Source organism: Cynocephalus volans, chromosome 17 (genome assembly GCF_027409185.1).
Source record: "Cynocephalus volans isolate mCynVol1 chromosome 17, mCynVol1.pri, whole genome shotgun sequence".
NCBI lineage: Eukaryota > Metazoa > Chordata > Mammalia > Dermoptera > Cynocephalidae > Cynocephalus > Cynocephalus volans.
The window spans coordinates 4877735-4900174 of NC_084476.1; the positions used below are offsets into that span (position 1 = coordinate 4877735).

The following is a 22440-nucleotide window of genomic DNA, read 5'->3' on the forward strand; positions in this document are numbered from 1 at the left end:
CTCTAATCTTCAGAGTTTCCTTCCTCCTGCTGGCTTTGGCTTCCGTTTCCTTTTTTTTTTTCTTTTCTTTTCTTTTTTTTTTTTTCCTAGTTCCTTAAGGCGTGACGTTAGGTTGTGGATTTGGGATCTTTCTTCTTTCTTAATGTGGGGTTGATAGGGGCAGATGTCCCCCGAGCTCTGTTCTTGTGTCCCCTAAGTTTGGGTGAGGTGGCGTTTTCTTTTTCATCTGTTTCGGAGAATTTTCTAAGTACCCCCGTGATTTCCTTTCAGGCCCGTGGGTGGCTAAGAGTGTGTTGTTTAATCTGCGCCCGTCCCATGACTGATTTGGGAAGGAAGGAGGCACCGGGAAGCAGTTCTCAGTCGAGAACGGGCTTCTCTCCAGGGGTTATCTCGGGAACCCTTAGGTGGCTACGGTCCCTGCGGGCTCACTGGGGAGGGGACAGAGGGCTGGTGTCAGGGTGGACCCTGAAGCTCCGCCTTTTCATCGCTGAGCTTCTCTGACCACCACCTGGAACCGGGACTCCGGGGACTGTGCTGGCTGCAGGGGACTGTGGGGCCCCCAGCGTGGGGCCTGACGGTGCGGGCTGCAGGGTCACGGCTGCGGGGTCTTGGACAGCAGGCCTGCAGTGTCCAACACGACAGTCCCCCACATTAGCTTCCTAAGGCCACTGTCACAGAGCACCGCAAACTGGGGGCTTAACACAGCAGGGATTTGTCTTAGCTCTGGAGGCAGAAGCCTGAGGTCCAGGTGCGGCAGGGCCGCGCTCCCTCTGGGGGCTCAGAGGAGGCTCCTTCCTGCCCCTGCCAGCTTCAGGTGCTGCCGGCAGTCCCTGACCTTCCTTGGCTTGTGGCTGTGTCACTGCGGTCTCTGCCTCCGTCTTCACGTGCTGTCTTCCCCATCTGTGTCCAAATATCCCTCCTCTTATAAAAGCTCCAGTTAACTAATGACACCTGCAATGACCTTATTTCCATATAAGGTCATGTTCACAAGTACCAGGGGTTAGGACTTGAACATACCTTTTGGGGGGACACAGTTTAACCCACAACACCCCCAAATCCTGACTCTGTGCAGCCGGAGGGTATCTGCTGTGGACTTGTGTCGGGGACACTGGACTTGCAGCCACCCTGGGCCAGAGAGAAGCCAGAGTGCACTGGGGGTCCCTCCCTGTCCCCACACCCTGGCCCAGCTCTGTCTCTGGCTGGATTGTGCAGTTTCGAGCATTGCAGGGGCCAGCTCTCCCTCCTCCTAGAATCTTCCTCCCGGGGCTTCCTTTGATGGCCCCTGTCTCCAGGTCCCTAAAACAGCCACCCAGAGACATCTTCATGACCCCCCAGGCTCCTGCGGGTGGGGGCCTGGGTTCAGCCACTGCCCCCGAGCCCCTGCTAATGTGCCTCAGTGCAGTGAGGAGGACACAGCTACCACCCTGCTCCCTGAACAGAGCTGATGTCCCCTTTTGCACAGAACCCCAGACTCAGATGTACAGGGTAGGGTGACAGTCGCCGGTGCCCCCCCAGCATCCACAAACCAGACTTGCTTGCATCTGGGCACGGGGAGCTCACTCCCTGTGTCCCAAAGGTTTTCCAGCAGCCCCGGCTATCATTATGCACCGTGGTAGCACCAAAGTAGTAAATGGAAGTTTCCATCCCTCCAGCTTTCCCTTCTTAGGCCTTGCTTGTTTCCAGAGGGTGCCGGACCTCTGCACTGTGCAGCCTGCAAGTGTCAGGGCAGGGCTGGGACCACGTGCATCAGGCGTGGCTGAGAAACCAGTCACCACGCCAGGTCATATCTTCACGTTACGTTTCCTAAAACTCAAAATGAACGCCGAAAGGAAGATCCACAGTGAAGACCAAAACTTCAGATAAGGAGGGGATAGTTTTGCTGTCATCCTGCCTTTAACGAAAAGCTTGATATTTTGCTTGACATGGATATTTCATATTCACTTTTTAAGAAGTGGCATAAAAATATGATTTATTGTGACAACTGAGCTTCTCAGCGTCCCCTTAAATGTTGCTCCCATGGCGACTGTCCTGATTGGTCCTGCGAGTCCCGGCCCCGCAGGCCTGACGGTAACGGCGCTCGATGCTCATGAAGACAGCAATGATTTCAAACGTGCCGAGCAGTTACCACGGATCCTCTTCTGTTCATTCACGAAGAGCAGACCCGCCCCTATTTTGCTATGGGGAAGACCAGAGCTCAGCTGCCTGAGGTCGGACAGCAAGTGTGTGGTCTTCGGAGCCTGCCCTGGAGTCCTGGGACACACACACACATGTTGGTGGTTGCAGTGTGGCTGAGCAGCAGCGGAGCCACCCAGCCAGGCTCAGGTGTCCACCACGTGCAGGCTGCAGCTGCCGGCTGTGTGGCCACGTGCAGCGGGGATTAGGTCCCCATGCTGCTGCACCTGCCCGTGGATGAGGGAAAGCTCTAGCAACGACATCAGGCCATGGCTAAGTTCCTTGGCCCTGTGCACAGGCCATCCCCGCTCCTGGCCACCTCCCCTCCCTCGGCTCCTCCACGCACTGACTCAGCAAACGTTTATCTGGTGGCTACTGTGGGCCAGGCCTGGCCTCTCTGCCTAATTTAGCTCTCCTAGGAGGCCTGGGGAGCAGGTTTCATCATCCTGGTTTTATAGGTGGGGAAACTGAGGCTGGCAACAGAAAGATGCTGCAAGGCCCACTGGCTGGTTGGAGGTGGGGCGGAATTGGAGCTTGTGACTCCGACCTCAGCGCACCTGGTGGCCTCTCAGGCTGCACCAGCCACCTGTTCATCTGGATGGGGCCCTCAGGGCCTTCCCAGGCCATGGCCACTTTCCCTGGGAGACAGGAGGGAGGGCAGTAGCTGGGAGCCTGGTGACAAGGAGCGCTGAGGAGGTGTGGTGTACAAGAGGCGCCTTCGCAGAGGTGTCTGCGCACCCATGTCCACAGCAGCCCAAAGGTGGGAACAACCCAGGGGTCCATCGACGGATGAATGGACAAGCACAACGTGGTCCTTCCACACATGGAATGTGACTCAGCCTGAAAAAGGAAGGAAATCCTGACACCCGCTACAGCGTGGATGGACCTTGAGGACACTGTGCTCAGTGACATAAGCCAGTCACACAAGGACAAACACTGTGTGATCCACTCACAGGAGGTCCTTAGAGTTGTCAGATCCACAGAGACAGAAAGTAGAATGGGGGGTGCCAGAGGCTCGGGAGGGGGCTGGGGACTGAGTGTTTAATGGGGACAGAGTTTCAGTTTGGGAAGATGAGAAAATTCTGGAGATGATGGTGGCGATGGCTGCACAGCCACGTGACTGTGCTTAATGCCACTGAGCTGTGCACTAAACATGGTTAAGATGGTGAATGTTATGTTATGTGTATCTAACAGTTACTGAATCCACAATGTAATATGCCAAAAAACATTGAATTGCATGCTTTAAATGGGTGAATTTTATGGTTTGTGAATTTATATCTGAATAAAGCTGTTTAACAGGGCTGGCCGGTTAGCGCTGTTGGTTAGAGCACGGTGTCATGAAACCGAGGTCAAGGGTTCAGATCCCCTTACTGGCCAGCCACCAAAAAAAAAAAAAAAAAAAAGCTGTTTCACACACGCACAGACATGAGGAGCTCCGGGAAAAGTGGCGGAACCACAGCGGGTGCCGCGGGGCTGGCTCTCGGGCGGTAGAATCACCACGAGTCTTGTTTGCTTTCCTGTCTTCCCAACATTTCTTGGATATGTCGAGGTCACGGTAGGAGAGACGTTCTCTAGTGTCCAGAAGGACAGGCAGCGATCAGTCACACACAGGAGCAGAATCCTGGCCCCCGCCACGTCCCCATCTCTGGAGGTGGTTGGCGTGAAAGCATCAACTGTCCCTCCCGTGTCCGGGCACGTCAAGGCGCCGACACTCTGACAACCAGAAGGGCCGGCAGGACAGAGGGCAGGAAGAGGCTGGGCACGGCCAGCTCCGTGTTTGACAGGGCAGTGCCATGTGGGATGTGCGGGGAGACATGGGCAGTGTCCCAGGTGGTTTGTTTAAACTGGCAGCAAAGAGTGTGTCGAGTTACAAATGGCTTCATTTCAAACTGGTTGTTTGGCTTGAACTTGACTGACAAGAAAGTGTCTTTGCTAATTGGTGTCATTTGTCCCCTACCACTCCTCTGGAGTTTGGGCTGCGAGTGCACTGGCAGAGACCCGGCTTTCCCCCCTGGCTGTGCCACCAGCAAGTGACAGGAAGCCAAGCCAAAGAGCTTTATTTTACGAGAGCAGTCACTTCATGCAAGCCAGAAGGGAGGCATGATTATTTATATCATTTTTATATTTTCTATTTATATTACTTTTACAGTCAAATTGATTAATCTAGACGTGGAAGGCCCCATTGTCACAACATTATAAGATAACAGGGGACCTTCCCAGCAGACCACACGTCCGCCACCTCCTTTCTAGGCTGACTGCTCCTCTGCTGAACTTTTTTTTTTTTTTTTTTGTCTTCTTCCCTCCTCTGCTGAACTTCAGGTTAGCTACGCTGTGTAACAAATAACCCCAAACTCCACAGCTTCGGATGACACGTGTATATCTCACAGCGTCTGGGAGTCAGGAGTCTGGGCACGGCTTAACTGAGTCCTCTGCCCAGGGGCTTGCCAGGTAGCAGCCGAGTTTCATTCTCCTGCAGAGGCTTGACCTGGGAGGAATCGGCTTCCAAGCTCTCTCGAGGGGGTGTTGGCAGAACTTGTTTTCTTGAGGTTGGAGGACTGCACACCTGGCTGCTCACTGGCTGTCAGATGGAGGCTTCCCTGAGCTTCCAAAGGTTGCCCACTGCTGTGGTCCCCCCAAATTTGTATGTTGAAATCTACACACCCAAGGTGATGGTGTTAGGAGATGGGGCCTTTGGGAGATGATTAGGTCAAGAGGGTGGAGCCATCATGAATGAGATAGTGTCTATAAAAGAGGGCCAAAGAGCTCCGTCACCCCTTCTGCTGCCATGTGAGGACATAGGACGCCACTATGAAGCAGGAAACTAGCCCTCCCCAGACCCCGAATCTGCCACACGTTCATCTTGGACTTCCAGCCTCCAGAAGTGTGAGCCATAAATTCCTATTGTTTAGAGCCCCCAGTCTCTGGCGTTTTGTTATAGCAGCCAGAAAGGACTCAGACGCCCACAGTTCCTTGCCAAATGGGTTTCTTTAGTGGATTAAACTACATCCCCCAAAACTCCCTGAAGCTTGAATTGTGTCCCTCAAGTTTTATGTATTAGAAACTTGGCCCCCACTGTGACTGTTGAGAGGGTGGGAAATCCCATTACGGAAGTTGAAAGGTGGAGCCTTAAAGAGGTGATTGGATTGTAGGACTGTGTGGTAGTGAATGGATTAATAATGGTGGTCAGGGGCGTGGTTCTGAGGGCTTTAAAAGAAGAGGAAAGTCTGTCTGTCTCTCTCTGCTCTCTCTGCTCTGCCATTTTGTAATGTGATACCCTGTCATCACTGTCACCACCACTAAGACCCTCACTAGGTGTGTTCCCTGGACCATGGACTTCCCAGCCTCCAAAGCTGTAAACAACACATTCTGTTTTCTTTATAAATTACCCAGTTCCACTTATTTTGTTATAATCAACAGAAACAGACTAATCCAGCCCTCTCACCAGGGCTGCTCACTTCATCAGGCCAGCGAGGGAAGACACTAGTGGCAGGGCAGAGGTTTGAGGTGCCCTGCCTCGCCCTACAGAAGTCCCGTGAGGATTCCGCGAGGTGGCGCCCCCCAGGGCTGCGTGTTCTGCCCACTTCCCGTGCACCACTCTCCATCCAAGCTGTCCTCCCCCATCCTGCAGAGACTCTGAGCATCGGGGCACCCCAGCCTCGAGGTGGCCCCGTTCCCCCTTTCAAGTGAGAGCTGCAGGGGACCTCGAGACTTCCCAGGACAGCCAGGCCTTGGCTACATTTCTGCATGAACAAGAAAGGGTGTCATGGAATTTGGACGGACGAGAGAAGGGGGATGTGAGCGTGGGCCACACCACACACTCGGTCTCATTGTTAGAAATTCCGTGCAGGTCATCAAAAGCTCATCTCGGGGCAGAGGCCATGGGGAAGCCAAGACAGACTCACTCTCACGAGGAGTTTTGCACAATTCAAGCGCCGGCCCCCAGCACCCCCACCCCCACCCCTGGCTTGCTGGCCGACCCTGGGCGCTGTGGCCCTGAGGTCCCTCCCTTCCAGTCAGCTGGTGCTTGGTGCACCGCGGATGTTCGGTAGTGGTAGCTGTGGTCATACCTCTCTGGAAGGTTCTACAGGAGAGACTAAAACTCCATGCCTACTTCCCAGTGTTAATATGGACTCCTCCCCGTTCAAGCCTCTAGCTGAGAATGCAGCTGGGACATACCTCAAGGGACGCCTTGGAGAGCCCCCCCACCCCCCGCTCCACCTCAGTCCCCCACGGTGCCATCTGCAGAAACTTACATCCTGGGCTAAAGCTCTCGGTTTTTTGCCCCTTCGCTGCACTTCAGGGTCAAGCTTCAGGCCAGACCCGGTTGGATTGGCACCCGAGTTGGGTCCCATCCACGTGTTTTGACACTCTGCTGTCAAACCCTCGGGTCCACTCCTGGCAGGCATCTGGCGTCCCTCAGGTCTCCATCTGTGTTGGCATTAAGGACCCATGGCACGTGGCAGGAGCAGGTGCTGAGGAGCCACTTTGGTGGCCGCAGCCTGTCCAGGCTTCTCATTTGAACCTGTTAGGACCAAAAACTAGATATCACAAGAAAGCCCGCTCCTGGGCTCACACATTCCTTAGACCCCTTAGTCTCCCCGTTGGCACTGTGGACACTGGGGCTGGATCCGTCCTGGGCACTGCAGGGGCTGAGCAGTGTCCCTAGCCTCCACCCACTCCATTCCAGGAGCACCCCCCGGTCGTGACAACCACAGATGTCCCCAGACGTTGCCTAGTGTCCTTTGGGGGTCAAGGTCCCCTCAGATGAGACCTCTGCTTTGGCCTTTGGCTCCTCATACCAGCAAGTTTCTAAAACTATTAAGTTCATCACATTGTTGGCTGCTGTTTTGTTTTTAACATGAAAAACATCTCTAATTACATCCAGCCCTTCAGGAGAACCTCTCTGCGCCTGTTGTTTTCCAGGACTTTCTAACAACATCAGCGGTGGAGCAGGGTGTCCCTGGAGACCTCGGAGCTGATGCACAGCAGGCACTAGTCACGCTGACGATGCCGTGTGGAGCCCTCTGTGCTCTGGGCTTGGTCAGGGACCCAGAGCCCAGAGCACGGGCTGCAGGGGATGAGACATATCCCAGACTTGCCCTCTGCAGTGTGTGCCCCAGCAGAGCCAAGAGGGGTAGATGCACCATGCTGGGTAATACCCATGGGGAACTTCAGGTGGGCCACGTGCTCTGCCCCCCAGCTGCCTGGTCCCCAAGAGCCCTTGTCTTGGGAGGGAGATCAGTCTTGGGGACAGAGTGAGTTCCTGGAAGCAGCATCCTCAGTAAACTCCCTGCACTGCGGGCACCAGGCCCTTCGTTCCAGTGGCCCCTTTGGTACCAGCTTCTGGCATGTGCATGGGGTTGGCAGAATGACAGCCTGAAGATATCCATGTCCTAATACATGAAGCCTGTGGGCATGTCACCTCACATGGCAGAAGGGACTCTGTAGATGGGATGGAGTTAAGGATCTTGAGATGGGAGGTCATCCCGGATTACCTGGGGGCCCAGTGTCCTCACAGGGTCCTCATAAGAGGGAGTAGGACAGTCAGAGGCAGAGATTGGAAGATGCTGCAATGCTGGCTTTGCAGACGGAGGAAGGGGCCACTCGCCGAGGGCTGCAGGAGCCTCTAGAAGCTGGGAAAGGAGGACACGGGTCCTGCCCTGGAGTCTCCAGGAGGGACCAGCCCTGCCCACCCCTTGACTTTAGCCCAGCAAGGCCCATGTGGGATTCTACCCCCCAGGACTGTGAGAGGATAAGCGTGTGTGGGTTTAAGCCATCACATTTGTGGTGACTTGCAACAGCAGCCACCTTGTCATAATGTGCAAGGAAGGTCCAAGGACCTGTGGAGAAGCTGAGCAGGGGCGTTCACGCAGCCCACTTGTGCGTGGATGGCTGCGGTCACGGGCTTCTCAGAGAGGACGGCCCTCGTGGGGCTTTGCAGGGTGTGTAGGAGTTCGCTAGGCCCAGGTGGAGAAGGACCCACTCGAGCCGAGGCACGAAGGCCCAGCCCTGGCCCCTCTCCCCAGCCTTCTGCCCTCTAGCTCACGAGCCACACCCTTCCAAGGCCAGTGCTGCCCCCTGCCCCGGTGGGGAACCAGAGTGACAGCACTAGAGTGAGAGCACTTCCTGAGTGCCGGGAAGCCCAGGACAGGAGGCACATGAGCCACAGGCTCGGTGGCCCGGCCCGGCCCCTGGGCTTGCAAACTCTCACATGACCGCGGTCATCCCCCGCAGGCCCAGCCGGCCAGGTGGACAGAGAGCAGCCTTTTCTCCCGCTCCCATCACCGCGGTGACGAAACCACAGCAGCAGCGGAGTCACCCGCTGGCATCACGGCCTCATTGTGCCCACAGGCCGGCTCATCCTCAGGCTCCCGCCCCTGCCCCAGCGGCCTGTTGTTCCCTCTCGTGGGCACCTCGTTCATTCGCTTTCTTTAGCCCCTTCTAAATATAGCTGCCTGGGGACAGATTTAGCCTGGAACAAAGGGATGGTCACGGTACTCTGTTTTCCAGCTGGGGTGCTGCTTCCTCTGCAGAAGGTCCATGCAGCACAAGCGGCCACAGCCCCAGGGCCCCACGGTCCTGCCAAAGGTCACAGCCACCACGGAAGGCCCCTCACATGGCCGCCCTGCCCGGGTGACTCTGACACCGGAGAAGCCACCCCGGGGGAGCTCTGCGTGTGAATGGCGGAGGAAGGGGGCTGCCCTTCCTCTGCTGGCTGGGGGGGTGCAGACGTTTTGTGGAGGGGACACCACACACCACCAGCCCTCGGATGTGTCCCTGGGGTTGAAGCTCAGAGGCCAGCCCAGCACCCCGGGCTCTGTGTAGATCCCCTCTGTGGTGTCCCATTGGCAATGTGTGAGCCTGCTGGGGGCTAGAGGGCCCCAGCTGCCGGGAGACCCATCCAGGCATGTGCCCCTGTGCCTTCTCACTGTCACATTCAGTGTCTGCTGTCCACTCTGTGTGCATTTTTCTGTAGTGTTTAAACCAGGGTCTTCCCGTCAGCACTTTGGACACTGAGGCCGGATCCTTCTCTGTGGCAGGGCCGTCCTGGGTACTGCAGGTGCTGAGCAGGTCCCTGGCCTCTACCCGCTCCATGCCAGGAGCACCCCCCCCAAATTCGTGACAACCACAAATGTCTCCAGACATGGCCCATTATCCCCTGGGGCAGAATCACCCAGTTGAGACCCCCCGGGTTAGGGGATTCCATGGACCCTCAAGAGACTCTGCATCCCATAATCATCTGCCCTACTGAGGTCCCAGGAGGCTGCACACATTTAAATCCACACAGAAACAAATTTCTATAAAGAATATCATTGGGACAATTGGGAGAAAATGCATATAGACTATAGATTAGATAAGAGTATTGTAATGACGTCAAATTCCTGGATTTGATAAATATACTGTCGTTATATATGAGAACAAATGAATAAATAAATCCACACGCTGAGTGGGGAGAGAGGAGGTGAGTCCCAGGAGCTGGGGTCACCCGGGTTTATATCATTTGACCCGCCGGGAGTTTATTCTGACATCTAGTGTGAGCAGAGATCAGATTCAATATTTTTTCCAAATAATCAACTCAGGGTTTCACAGCCTTGGCACTGTGGACACCAGGGCTGGATCCTTCTCTGTGGTGGGGTGTCCTGGGCACTGCAGGGGCTGAGCAGTGTCCCTGGCCTCCACCCACTCCATGCCAGGAGCTCCCCCAAGTTGTGACAAGTACAAATGTCCCCAGATATGGCCCAGTGTCCCCTGGAGAGGCAAGATCACCTCCATTGAAAACCGATGTTTCAGGGGCTTCTGCAAATGGACTGTGGTGCATGTGGTCCCCAGGCGGGGCACACGTGGCCAGGCCGTGGGACACACGCTGGGCGCGCGGGGAGTGCAGGTGGATGCAGGTGCCGAGGACATACTCACTGCAAAACCTGCTCCCAGCCAGTGCATGAGAGCAACTGTCCCCCCACAGGCCCCCGGAGCTGGCTTCTCTCCCAAACGGCTGCTTGGCTCTGTTTTGGTTTGGATCCCTTCCTCGTTAAACAAAACACCCTGTCTCCGCTCGGTTCTGAACACCGTGTTCTCTGAAGCAGACATCCCTCGACCGCTGAGCACGCTGCCAGGCATATTTGGTCTCCTGCAAAATCTGGCCAGAGGTTTTTGTTGTTTGGAGCTTTTCCTGTCCTTTGCAACAGGAGGCATGGCTGGGGGTGGCATCGCAGGGCCCTGGGAGGAAAGTGTTCAGAAGCCAGGCGGGCTGTAAAGCTACCGGTCCCAGGAGTATTAAAGCGAGATGAAGGTTGGGTCTGTTCTCTCCAAAGTTGCAGCGTCACTCCCCCTGACTCACCCTTGCATGGCACGAGTCACCGTCTGCTGTGAGGAGCAGGCTGGAAATCATACAGGAGTTTTGTAGGATGTTACCACTGGGGTAAACTAGGTAAGGGGTACACAGGACCCCTCTGTAGCATGGCTTAGAATTGCATGTAAATCCACAATGATCTCATATTTAAAAGTATAATTAAAAATAAAATGAATAAAAATATTTTGGAAAAAGAATAAAAATCATCCCGAACAGCAACAAAGCAGGAATTGTTGGTGCAATCAAGGATTGGCCTTCTGCGGGGTTGGGTGGGCAGGCAGGGAGGTGCTCTGACCGCCCAAAACTGTTGTGTATATAGAACACCTAATTCCTAAGGATGCTGGCAAAAGTAAACAGATCCGTAGGTGTGGTTGATGCAGGAAAAACAGCAAGAGTTCTCGTGATCGCGAAGAACTGTGAATCAGCTGCCAGTTCACCTGGGGTAGGGGCGATCGTTTACCGGAATTGTCCACCATAATAATGAGCTCCCCAAAGCACCCCATCCACACGCAAGGGAACTGTACGGGAGTGACTGGTGTTCCCCCAAAATTCACGTCCACCCAGAACCTCACAAGGTAACCTGTCTTGGAAATAGTGTCTTTGTAGATGTAATTGATTTAGATGAGGTCATACTGGAGTAGGGTGGGCCCTAAATCCAGTGACTGGCGTCCTTATAAGAAGGGCACAGAGGTAGAGAGAAAGAGGAGACAGGGTGAAGACAGAGGCAGGGACTCGAGTGACGTGTCTGCAAGCAAAGGGACGCCTGGAACCCCAGAGGCTGGAAGAGCCAGGAAGGACCCTCCCCTGGAGCCTCCGGTGGGAGCGTGGCTTGGCCACATCTGGTTTTCAGACTTCTGGCCTCCAGAGCTGTGAGAGGACGCGCTTCTCTTGTTTTAAGCCCCCCCTCCCCGCCCCAGTTTGTGGTCATTTGCTATGGTAGCTCCAGGATGAACATAGAGCAACATTCACCCCAGAAAACCCTGCAGCACCGAGCAGGCTCCCTTCTGTCCCTGGGGACCGTGGTGCCTTAGTCTCCTGGAATTTCCAACATAAACCCCACCACCACCTCCTCCCGAGAAGCCACCCCGAGCAGGAAACGAAAGCCAACGCTTCTTGCTTCGGCCCTGCCCAGGCAGCCAAGGGTCACAGCCCAGGTCACCACTACACTTGGCTGCCCTCAGGGAGGCCCTGGCCTCAGCTCCACTTCCCCAAGCCGGCCCGGCCACTCGCCTCCCAGTGGTGACCAGGGGCCTCCATGTACACACGGGCAGCCATTAGCTTCAATCTTGGCGTAGCTCCTGGCACGTGGTAAACTCACAGCTCTCTGTGAGGTTTGCTGAACAAATGCACGAATGAAACAGAATGAGGGAAACGGGGCTCCCTGGTGACCTGCCTCAGTCCAGAGGCAGGGGGTCTCGTCCAGGATGACTTTGCCCCCACGGGACACCGGGCGATATCTGGGGACATTTGTGGTTGTCACGACTGGGGGTGCTGCTGGCATGGAGTGGGTGGAGGCAGGGACGCTGCTCAGCACCTGCAGTGCCCAGGACGCCCCACCACAGACAGTGACCCAGCCCCAGTGTCTACAATGCCGAGGGGGAGAAATGGGGCAGGGCAGGGATCAGAGAAAAACCCCTGGTCCTTGTTGCCCACCGTGTCCCTCCTGAGCCAACCAGAAGCCTGTGCTGTTGTTTCCTGAACTCTTCCGGGAACCCCTTATGATCATGACCAGCAAGCAGTGACCCTTAAGCAGCCCCAGAAAGAGGCTGTGGGAGAAGCTGTGCTGAGCTGGGGCTCCCACCCCCTGGCCAGGGGTTGGAGACTTCAACAACGTGGCTAGTCCCCAGCGTGGGGCTGTGGGTGGCCCAGGGACGTTCCCAGGAGGTGGGGGGATCCTGTCTCTCCTCCCTGGGCCCACAGTCCCGGGCATCTAAGCCGGCTCACATCCCTCTGCTTACCCCCCACAGCTCTCTGGACGACGGGGCCCCGGAGCTGATGGCAGACAATGTCAGCCACTAATAATATAGCCCAGGCCCAGAAGCTGGTGGAACAGCTCCGCATCGAAGCTGGGATCGAGCGCATCAAGGTGAGCCTGGCCCCGGGGCCGGGGGAGAAGGGGAGAGACCCATGGGCACGCCTGGCACGTGGCTGGCCCTGAGCAAACGAGGGCATGGACACTGGAGAGGAGGGCGGAGGTTTGTGGTGAGGCCGTGCCTCTTGCTGTGTGACCTTGGGCTACTCACTTAACCTCTCTGAGCCTCCATTTGCTCAGCAGAAAGATGCAGCTGATGTAACACTATCTGTTGGGTTGTGGTGACAATCCAATGTGCCACAGCAATTTGTAAATGCAGTGGGACCAAGGGCAGGGCTGAACCAACCCCCAGCCCTCAGGCTGGTTGAAAGGGTCGTTGGAGGCACTTTATCTCTCCCCTGTCCCCTGTCCACAGAGCTCTGTCTGGCTCTCCTGTTAGGAAAGTTCAAATAGAAGTTAGAGACACAGTCCCAGGAAGGGAGGAGACCCTTCTCGTGTCTGCTTTCTTCACTTCCGTGTCGTGTGACCATCTTACAAAGTGTGTCTGATTTGTGTCCTAAGAAAGAAGGATGGCAGCCCCTACTCACAGACGCTTAGCCCGTGCGGAACATGCAAAGCCAAGTGGAACCGCGTGATTAGGCAGTCAGCAATTCAGACAGACTTTCAAATAACAATAATTTGCATAAAATGAAATTAGCCATTTTAAAGCCAGCAATTCAGTGGCATTTAGTATATTCACAATATTGTGCAACCACCACCTTTATCTAATTCCAGAACATTCTCATCACCCCCAAAAGAAACCCCATCTCCATCAGCATCACACCCCATCCCCTCCCCCAGTTCCCCAGCAACCCCGAATCCACTTTCTGTTTCTGTGGATGGGCCTGTTCTGGACATTTCATGTAAACGGAGTCACGCACTGTGTGGCCTTCTGTGTCTGGCATCTGTCACTGAGTGTGATGTCAGGGTCCATCCACATGGTAGCGTGTGTCAGAGCCTCGTTCCTTTTCATGGCTGAGTAACATTCCCGTGCATAGGTGGATCACGCTGTGTTATGTGTAGATGAATTTTAAGTTCTCACAGGGACCTCAGGATGACATCCAGAACTCACACGTTTTCCCCTTTCAAGTGACTCTGGACCAACAGCCCTTCATGGTCATTTACCCAAGAAGTACTTGACAGTGTTCAGTGGATCTTTCTCACTAAACCAGTGTCCACAATGTAAAGGACAATGAGGTGTCTCTGAGAGGCTGTCTCCTGTCCCCGACTCAGCCTGCAGGCACCAGATGAGGACCTGACAGGCTCCATGCTGAAGACCCTGGTGCATTTACTCCGATTCTAGATTAGCTCTGCTCCAGCTACCACTGCGCTAGTCAGAGAAACAGAACCAATAGAGAGAGAGACTGATTGTAAAGAGTTGGCTCACACCATCATGGGGCTGGCAGGTCTGAAATCTGCAGAGCAGTCCAGCAGGCGGGAGACCTGGGCAGAGCTGCTGCTGAAGACCGTGTGGAGGCAGAATTCGCTCTTCGCAGAGGACCTCAGGCTTTTCTCTTAGGCCTTCAACTCCTTGGATAAGGCCCACCCACATGGTGGAGGGTCCCCGGCTTTACTCAGAGTCCACTGATTTAAATGTGAATCACATCTAAAATTTACCTGTGCAGCAATATCTAGAATCATGTCTAACCAAACATCCTGGCACCATGGTCTAGCCAAGGGGATGCATGAAATCACCCCTCGTCCCGCATATTCACTCAGACCCCGATTCTCCAGCGCCTGCAGCTCACTGGTCACAGGAATTCATTAGGAAGGGTGGCCCGGCCCCCAGGTTGGTCCAGCCAGGGCAGACAGATTTGTACCTGCTGGCCAGGCACTGGGGGAGTCGGAAATGGTTTTGATTGGCCCGTGGCCTGCAGCTCTGCTCCCAGCCCTCCCAAATCCTGTCCTGCCATCCCCAGATGCAGCCAGGAGGGCAGGAGCAGGGGTTCCTCCCACGAGATGTCCGAATGTTCCAGAGATCTGACTGCTGAGGACATTATAGCGTTCAAAGCATTCCTTCGGGCTGAAGTGGTTTCCTTTTGCGAGCCGGAGCCAGCCTCCAGCCCTGGCGGAGGTGGCGACTTGGCTGCCCCGTTTGATGTCGAGGAGGAGCTCCCCACCGCCCCTTTCAAAGTCAGGCTGAGGGAGTCAGGACTTGACCCACCCTGCCTCCCAGTCCCGCCTGAGGTTTTACGTCCCCCTCAAGCAGCGACCAGAACCACAGAGCCTCACCAGGGACAGACTCGGGCTCAGCCGCCCAGCACGGCAGGGCACAGGAGTGGCCCTGGCATTTGGGGACAGAGCCTTTCTGTGGATGCAGCAGCCACCAGGAGGGGACCCACACGCTGGGGCCACATCAGCAGCTGTTTCCAGAGTCTGGAGACTATTTCTGTCCCCCAGGGGTGTTGCTTCCCAAATAGAAGTCTAGAAAGCAAACTGGATCCACGTCATCAAAGACAGTGGCTGGCAGGCTCACAAGAGTGGCACTTTTCCCTGGCTGTGGGCAGGAGCGTCCCCTGGGCTGGCCAACTTGGCAGAACCCTGAAGGCAGCCCGCAGGCTCCTGGCGGCTCGAGGGTACAAGATTCTGAGCATCCTTGGCATCCAAGAGGAGACCCTGTCCCCATCAGCTGTCACTCCCCTTCCTGGTCCCCCAGCCCCCGGCAACCACAAATCCACTTTCTGTCTCTGTGGATTGGCCTGTTCTGGACATTTCATGTAAATGGAGTCACACACTGGGTGGCCTTTTGTGTCTGGTATCTGTCACTGAGCGTGACGTGTTCAAGGTCCATCCACAGGTAGCACGTGTCAGAGCCACGTTCCTGTTCCTGGCTGAGTCATGTTCCAGTGTGTGGATGGACCACGCTGTGTGTGTCCATTCATCCGCTGATGGACACGTGGGCTGTGTCCACCTTCAGGCTGTTGGGAATGGCGCCGCCGTGGATGTGCGAGTCCCAGCTTCTTATCTCTCCTGTCCCCTCCCTGTGCCCACACACAGGTCTCCAAAGCCTCGTTGGGACTCATGAGCTACTGTGAGCAGCACGCCCGGAACGACCCTGTGCTGGCCGGAGTCCCTGCCTCCGAGAATCCCTTTAAGGACAAGAAGCCCTATATTATCCTCTAGCTGTGTCCTCACGTGTGCCCTGCTCTCTCTCTGTCCCTCTCTCTCCCCCTCTCTCTCGGGCAGAGCTTCACTGAGTACTCAGCTCCAGCAAAACATGTCGAATCCCCAAAACGTTTAATCCCAAAAGAAATGCAAAATGTGTCCACTGCCCGGATGGGGTAAAATGTATCCCTTAGGTTTAGATGGATTTTCAGGTCCAACAACTCCGCCCTCTCACGGGCCTGAGCAAAACAGGGATGGTGGCTTTACAGTCCCTTCTGGTTAAGGACAACTGGGACAATTTTTTAAAACTGTCCATTGCCATTGGAATTGTAGAATCCAAGCCCAGAAGGAAAGGAGGGTGACTTCGCCACTGGCTCAGGTGGCCATCTGTGAATAGACTTCACAGGTTGCTGGGATGCATTTTTTTCTTTTTTAATTTAAACCAGTAGTAAAACTGGGGTGGGGGCGGGGTGACATCATGAACTTTTTTGGAAGAAACCTCTCCTTTCCGTTTAAAAAATTGTTACTCCATATTACTAAAATTGGATCTTGATGGCTGAGCCTGTAGCAAAACCGTCCCGTGCAATGCACAATAGGTTTTAGGGTCCAGGAGGGAGGTTTTGCCTGTGAAACGTGCCCTGTGTTATCAAGTGTCATCCCCCTGTGACGTTTGTCACTTGACAGCCATGCCGTGGGCCCCGCCCTTCCCTGGGGACCCTATCCATTGCAGAAATGGATTTTCAGGCCCGGCCCGGGGAGTGGCCACTGGGATGGCCCATTGTGCTTTGTTCTGTGTTGAGCACAAGGCATCAATGCGGTCCTCAGAGGCTTTGATCAGACTCAGCCCTTCCTGTTTTTCTCAACTTTCTCTCTCATCACCGTGGCCATTTTTCAAACAGAAACACGGGCTGGGCCACCCCTGCCTGGCAGGGAGAGCTGCCTTGTGCTTGGGCGTGTGAAAAGTTGCTAAATTTTCTGGAGGGGACTGCAAAAGACTCTGGGAGATGAGACCCTTTGTCCCACACGTGGAAACGTCTGCTCCAGTCTCCCCCTCGGTCATTTTGCTTTTCCACCCCATACAATCCAGAGCGTCCGGTTTGAGGATGTGACATGCGTTTTAAGTGGGACCTGTCACTCATCGCAACAGCCTCGGAAATTTGCCATGTCAGGGGGTAGGGCTGGGGAGGAGGCTCTTTTATGATTGCTCTGTCCTCTTCCACGCCAGGGACAGTTGCAGGAGCAGGTGGCAGACGAAGACTCTTGGGGGCCCAGCCCCCACTCAGCCCTGAACTTGGGAATCCCCAGGCTGCCCCGGCCGCTGACCATGGGACTGACCCGGAAGCAAACAGTGGAAAGAAACTAGTCCAGCTCTGTCCCTGCTGTCCCGATGGGAATCAGAGCCTGAGGGCCCACGCGAGGAGTGTTCCTGGGTGGCCGCCCAGGGTGTCCTCGCAGGCAAGTGGGGCAGGGGCCAGTTTCCCAAGGCTCCCTGCTCAACCCGCCTTTAGGGCAAGTGCCAAGGCGCCAATCTTGCCAAAGCGAGAAGGCTTTGGGTGGGATGCAGGTGAAAAGGTGCAGGCAGGTGGCGTGACCTCAGGCTGACTCCCAGAGGGTACAGACCGCAGGCGCAGGCCTCTCCCCTGGCACCCAGCTCTCTACGGCTGGTCCAGAGGGCCTGGGGTTTTGGGGAGCCCGGCTACACCAAAGCGTGATTGCACCAGGAGAGCTGCAAAGGCTGTCCAAATACTGCAGTCTCCTTGGCTGGGCCTAGGGCGCGCCTCTCTGCCATCCCTAGAGGGACTGCAGGAAGGGACAAAGCCTATTCCAGAAACCCAGGGCTTACCCAAGGCAGGGAGGCCAAGGGCACAGCGGGGTTTGGGGGGATGTGAGAAGCCCATAATGCAATGGCACAAGGGGCAGAGCATGCATGCCAGGGAGGAAGACCTCTGTCCCCACCTGGACCCTTTCTTTCCAACGAACCATCTCAGTACCTGGGAACTAACGCAGCCCCGTTTCTCTTTAAAAGAAGCCTTAATCTCTTGAGTGGGCATCACATCCCTGCAGGGCCGTCCTCTGACCCTCGTGCCCCGCCGTCCAGGTCCTCTGGCCACTACCTCCAAAGAGGATGGTAGATTTTGATCTCAACTCCAGTGGGACCCTGGGGGCCCAAACCTCCCTTCTCTTCCTCCAGGGCAGAGGAAGAGCCATGCCAAGCCCAGCCCCATCCTTGTGCTCTCCCCACTGACGTGACTCCAGAGCAGCCAGCACAGGACGGAAGCCTCCGGAGAGATGCAGCCCTGGCAGCCGGGACCCCTGGGCTGGGGATCTGGCGGGGTTAAACCCGGGCCTCGGCGGTCTCGAGCACCTGCTCTGGGAAACACTTCACTCTGTAAGGCCCTAAACCCACATCCTCCTGCCCCGCAGAGAGGACCCTGCACAGTCAGAGACCCCCAGGGCCCAAGCGTTCTAGGTAAACTGAGGCCCAGAGAAGGGAAGGACAGGTGTCTCCTGCAAGTCGGGCCTCAGCTGCCCGTACCTGAGTTGTCCCCAACCTGTGCCCCTGCCACCTGCACACCTGCTCAGCTACCTTGTCCTCCAGTTTCTTTCTAAACTTAGAAAGAAACTAAGTTTCTTTCTAAACTTAGATTTACTCCTTTTGGAGTAAATCTCAGTGACCATACTGTGGGAAATAACCTCTGCAGACCCGAAGCATAAGTGTACGCGTGCCCTAGCGGGAAGTGTCCGGCACAAACACACTTTTCGCAGGCCTTTTCAGGATCCTGAGTGCACCGCCAGCTGGCCTTGGTGGCAGCACTGGCTCTACCCTTAGTGAGACAAGCATCTCTCAACCATGTAGGGGGGACAAAGATTTACGGACACATGAAACCCACATTTAAAAAAGAAAACAAGGCAGGGGTGGGAGAGGTGGAGTCTCGTTTCTTCTGCAGCTGGTGCCATTTCAAAGGGGCCTGCCGTGAGCGAGGGTGGCAGGTGGAGGGTGTCTGGCCCCCTCAGGTGGCCCACCTGGGCAACGGTGGGACTGCAGCAGGGACTCCCAGGCTGGGGGAGCTGGGGGGGCCTCAGGCACCTGCTCTGGCGGACACATCACTCTTTAAGGCCCTAAACTCCCTCCCGTCCCCAATACCAGGAAGGCGCTAGAACACGTCTCCCTCCCCCCACTGCTCAGGCCAAGATGAAGTGGCTCAGTGGTGATCTGAGGCCTCCAGGGACATAAACTGTGGCTGGGCGGGGCAGAAGGTGCTTGTCTTCCCTCCTTTCTGTTCGGTCCCTTTGATGGCCCCACCACTGTGTTGGGGCAGGATGCTGGGCCCCCAGGCAGCTCATCCATCTCGTCTTAACAGCCCTGGGCGTTGGGGTGCACAGGAAAAGGTGATAAGGCCCCCGTCCCCTCCTGAGTGACCTGGGAGGGGGCTTCCAGGCTGAGGTGAAGCCCTTAAACCATCAGCCTTCCGGAAGGGACACATGAAAAAGTCCACTTGATGCTGAACCCTGCTAACAGAAGCCATACGCCGACACTCTGCCTCCTCTCTCTCTGTCCATGGACACCGTTGCCAAGCATTGTAAAGACCAGTTCCCTGTTTCCAGCAGCAGCCTGTGGTTCTAGCAAGTTCTATCTCCAAATGCATTTGGATGTCCAGTTGTTTTTATTTCTGATTTTTAAAAAAATTCCAGGTGTGCCACACCCAGTTCCTCGCAGTGTTTTAATATTGTGTGGAATTGTTAATATCATGTGAATTCATACACAATAAAAAGGCTCAGTTTTCCTTTTCTCCTGGTTCTGGGTTCTTCCTTCTCTCCCCGGCAGAGGCTTGCAGAGGTGGGGGGGGGTAGGGATCCTGAGCAGGACACCGTGGGCTTGGCTCCAGCAGGGGTGACTGGCTGCCCCGAATCATCCCCACTCCCTTCACTGGCCCAGGGAAGAAGCGACAGGAGGGGCTCCCTGGAGAGGCTGCACGTCATGCCACGTGGAACCGAGGGCAGCACCCGAGCCGGTAACCAACAGTCAGCTTCTATGGACTTTCCCATTTGTAACTAGAAAATCTAGGAGGATTGCTGATAACACCAAGGTCAAGGGTTAGGATCCCCTTACCAGCCAGCCACTTTAAAAGAAAGAAAATCTGTGAGGAGAAGCTATTTAGGATCTGCATACGCCTCGGTTTTGTGGCCCCTGGTTTAGGGTTGTTTCTGTTTTGCACGGCGGATGGGAAGACACCACACACTTCTAAGGGCTTGGAACGTGGGAAGGTCTTAATGCCACCCCTTCAGCCTTGTTCTTGGTTTTCCAACCATCTGAGAACCACCGTCGACCATCAAAGACCCAACCCCCAGGGCAGAAGTTCAGTGAAAGTCAGAGCCCTCTTGTACCACACCACAAAGGGTTAAATTTTTAATAAAATCTTTAAATGGGTGATCTGACTTCTGGGCAGAGAACTTTCTCCATGGAAGACATTTACAGATTCGACTACATAAAAATGATCCTCTACAAATTAGAAAGTATCAGATTAGAAAGCAGTTTAAAATCTAAACATAGTTACCACCAGACCCAGCAATTCTACTCCTAGGTATGTACACAAAAGACTGAAAGCCAGGACTGGAACACAGGTTAATACACCCACGTTCACAGCAGCATTGTTCACAATAGCCAAAAGGTGGAATAGCCCAAGTGTCAAAGGGATAAACACAATGTGGTCCGTCCACACAATGGAATATGACTCAGCCATGAAAAGGAGATTCTGACACACACTACAACAGGGATGAACCTTGAGGACATTGTACTCAGTGAAATAAGCCAGTCACAAAAGGACAAATACTGGGTGATTCCCCTCACAGGAGATCCCTAGAGTCGTCAGATCCACAGAGACAGAAAGTAGAATGGGGGATGCCAGGGGCTGGGGAGGAGGATGGGGAGTGAGTGTTTAATGGGAGTTTCAGTTTGGGAAGGTGAGAAAGTTCTGGAAATGATGGTGGTGATGGCTGCACGACCACGTGAATGTACGTAATGCCACAGAGCTGTGCACTTAAACATAGTCAAGAGAGTAAATTTTATGTTATATATAACTTACCACAATAAGAAAAAAAAAGAGCTCCTCAAAATTAAGAAGGAAAACACTGAGATTTCAGCAGACAGACAAATGGACCTACGGTGTGTGCAGGGAACATATCAAAAAGTGTTTACTAATTATTTACCTAAGGAAATTTCTCCTTGTTTGTCTCAAATTCCTCAAGATTAAGAAAAACTTTTTGGTTCCAAACTGGCAGGAACTCAGGAAGGAACAGGCTGTCACATGCTGCCAAGGGACCTTGAAAGCTGGTACAACCTTCCTAGAAAGTGCTCTGGCAATTTATCTCAAGGCTATGTCCATTTCTAAGAATCCACACTAATGTGAAATGCAGACAATATTCAACTATAGTGGTTTAGTCCCTTATTATGGTACAGCGACACACTTAAACATTTGCAGCCTATGTGTAATTCACATACCATGAAAGTCACGCTTTAAAATGTAAAAGTTAGTAGTTGTGTAACCATCACCTCTATGTAGTACCAAACATTCCATCACCCCAAAAGAAAACCCCCATCCCCATCAGCAGTCACTCCCCACCCCAAGCCTAGCCCCTGGCAACCACAAATCCACTTTCTGTCTTGTGGATTGGCCTGTTCTGGACATTTCATATAAATGGAATCACACACTATGTGGCCTTTTGTATCTGGCATCTGTCACTGAGCATGATGTGTTCAAGGTCCATCCACGTGGCAGCATGTGTCAGAGCCTCGTTCCTTTCCATGGCTGAGTAATATTCTATTGTATGGATATAAAGATTTTGTTTATCCATTATGATTGGTTTTTAAGGAAATGGGAAAATGCTTAAATAATAATCACTGAAAAACTCATGTGCAGAACTGTACACATATTACTATCAACTGTGTTTTTTAAAAAATGCACCAAAGGGCTGGCCAGTTAGCTCAGTTGGTTACAGAGCAGTGTTGATGACACCAAGGTCCAGGGTTTGGATACCCATACCAGCCAGCTGTCAAAAAATAAATAAATAGAAAAAGAAATTTTAAAAAGTTAAAAAAGAAAATAAGCCAAAAATTTTTACAACTTTTTTTCCCTGATCCCTAAAACAAAACATAATCATTATAGAAGTTGTGGAAAATAATGGAATACTCAAAAGTCATCCTTAATTTCACTTTTTTTCTTCTTTACAAGTAAAAAAATGAAAATAACCCTCCATGCTCTTTCATCAGACCCAGTCTCAGTACCTGTTAACAACAGATGCAAAGCCCCCAAACTTCTAAGCATATGCAAACGTCGCCATCAGAAGAAAGTAGTGACAGCAAGTAGCATTCATTAACAGATCAGTTACTTGGATTGTGTCATTTGACCCTCCCGGAAACCCTGTGAGGTAAGTGCTGTGTTTATGCTCATCGATTGTGAAGGTGAACAAACAAAGTTTCCAGAAGAAGTTAAATAACTCCCTCAAGTCGGACGGCTGGTGAGTGGTACGGCCAGAATTTTAAGCCAGACCTTGGGACCCCCCGCACGTGCCCACAATGGTCTCCACTAGCAGGTCGGAGCCGCCTCATACGTAGAATTGGGGTTTGCTTTCAAAATTGGGCTCACTCAATACAGACTGTTCTGAAACTAGTTAAGTTTTGGTTTTGTTGTTGTTATTTTTCCACTTAACTTCATATCATGGGCAGTTTTCTAAAGCAGTGCAT

The 22440-nt window shown here is 53.8% G+C and overlaps 1 protein-coding gene across 1 annotated transcript; it reads left to right on the forward strand.

The window, feature by feature from the left end:
* The first annotated feature begins 12527 nt into the window (after positions 1-12527).
* Positions 12528-15716, forward strand: LOC134366204 (guanine nucleotide-binding protein G(I)/G(S)/G(O) subunit gamma-7-like). Its single transcript, XM_063082617.1, has 2 exons — positions 12528-12608; positions 15591-15716. The coding sequence occupies exons 1-2, from the start codon at positions 12528-12530 to the stop codon at positions 15714-15716; spliced, it is 207 nt and encodes a 68-aa protein (XP_062938687.1).
* The last annotated feature ends 6724 nt before the right edge of the window (positions 15717-22440 follow it).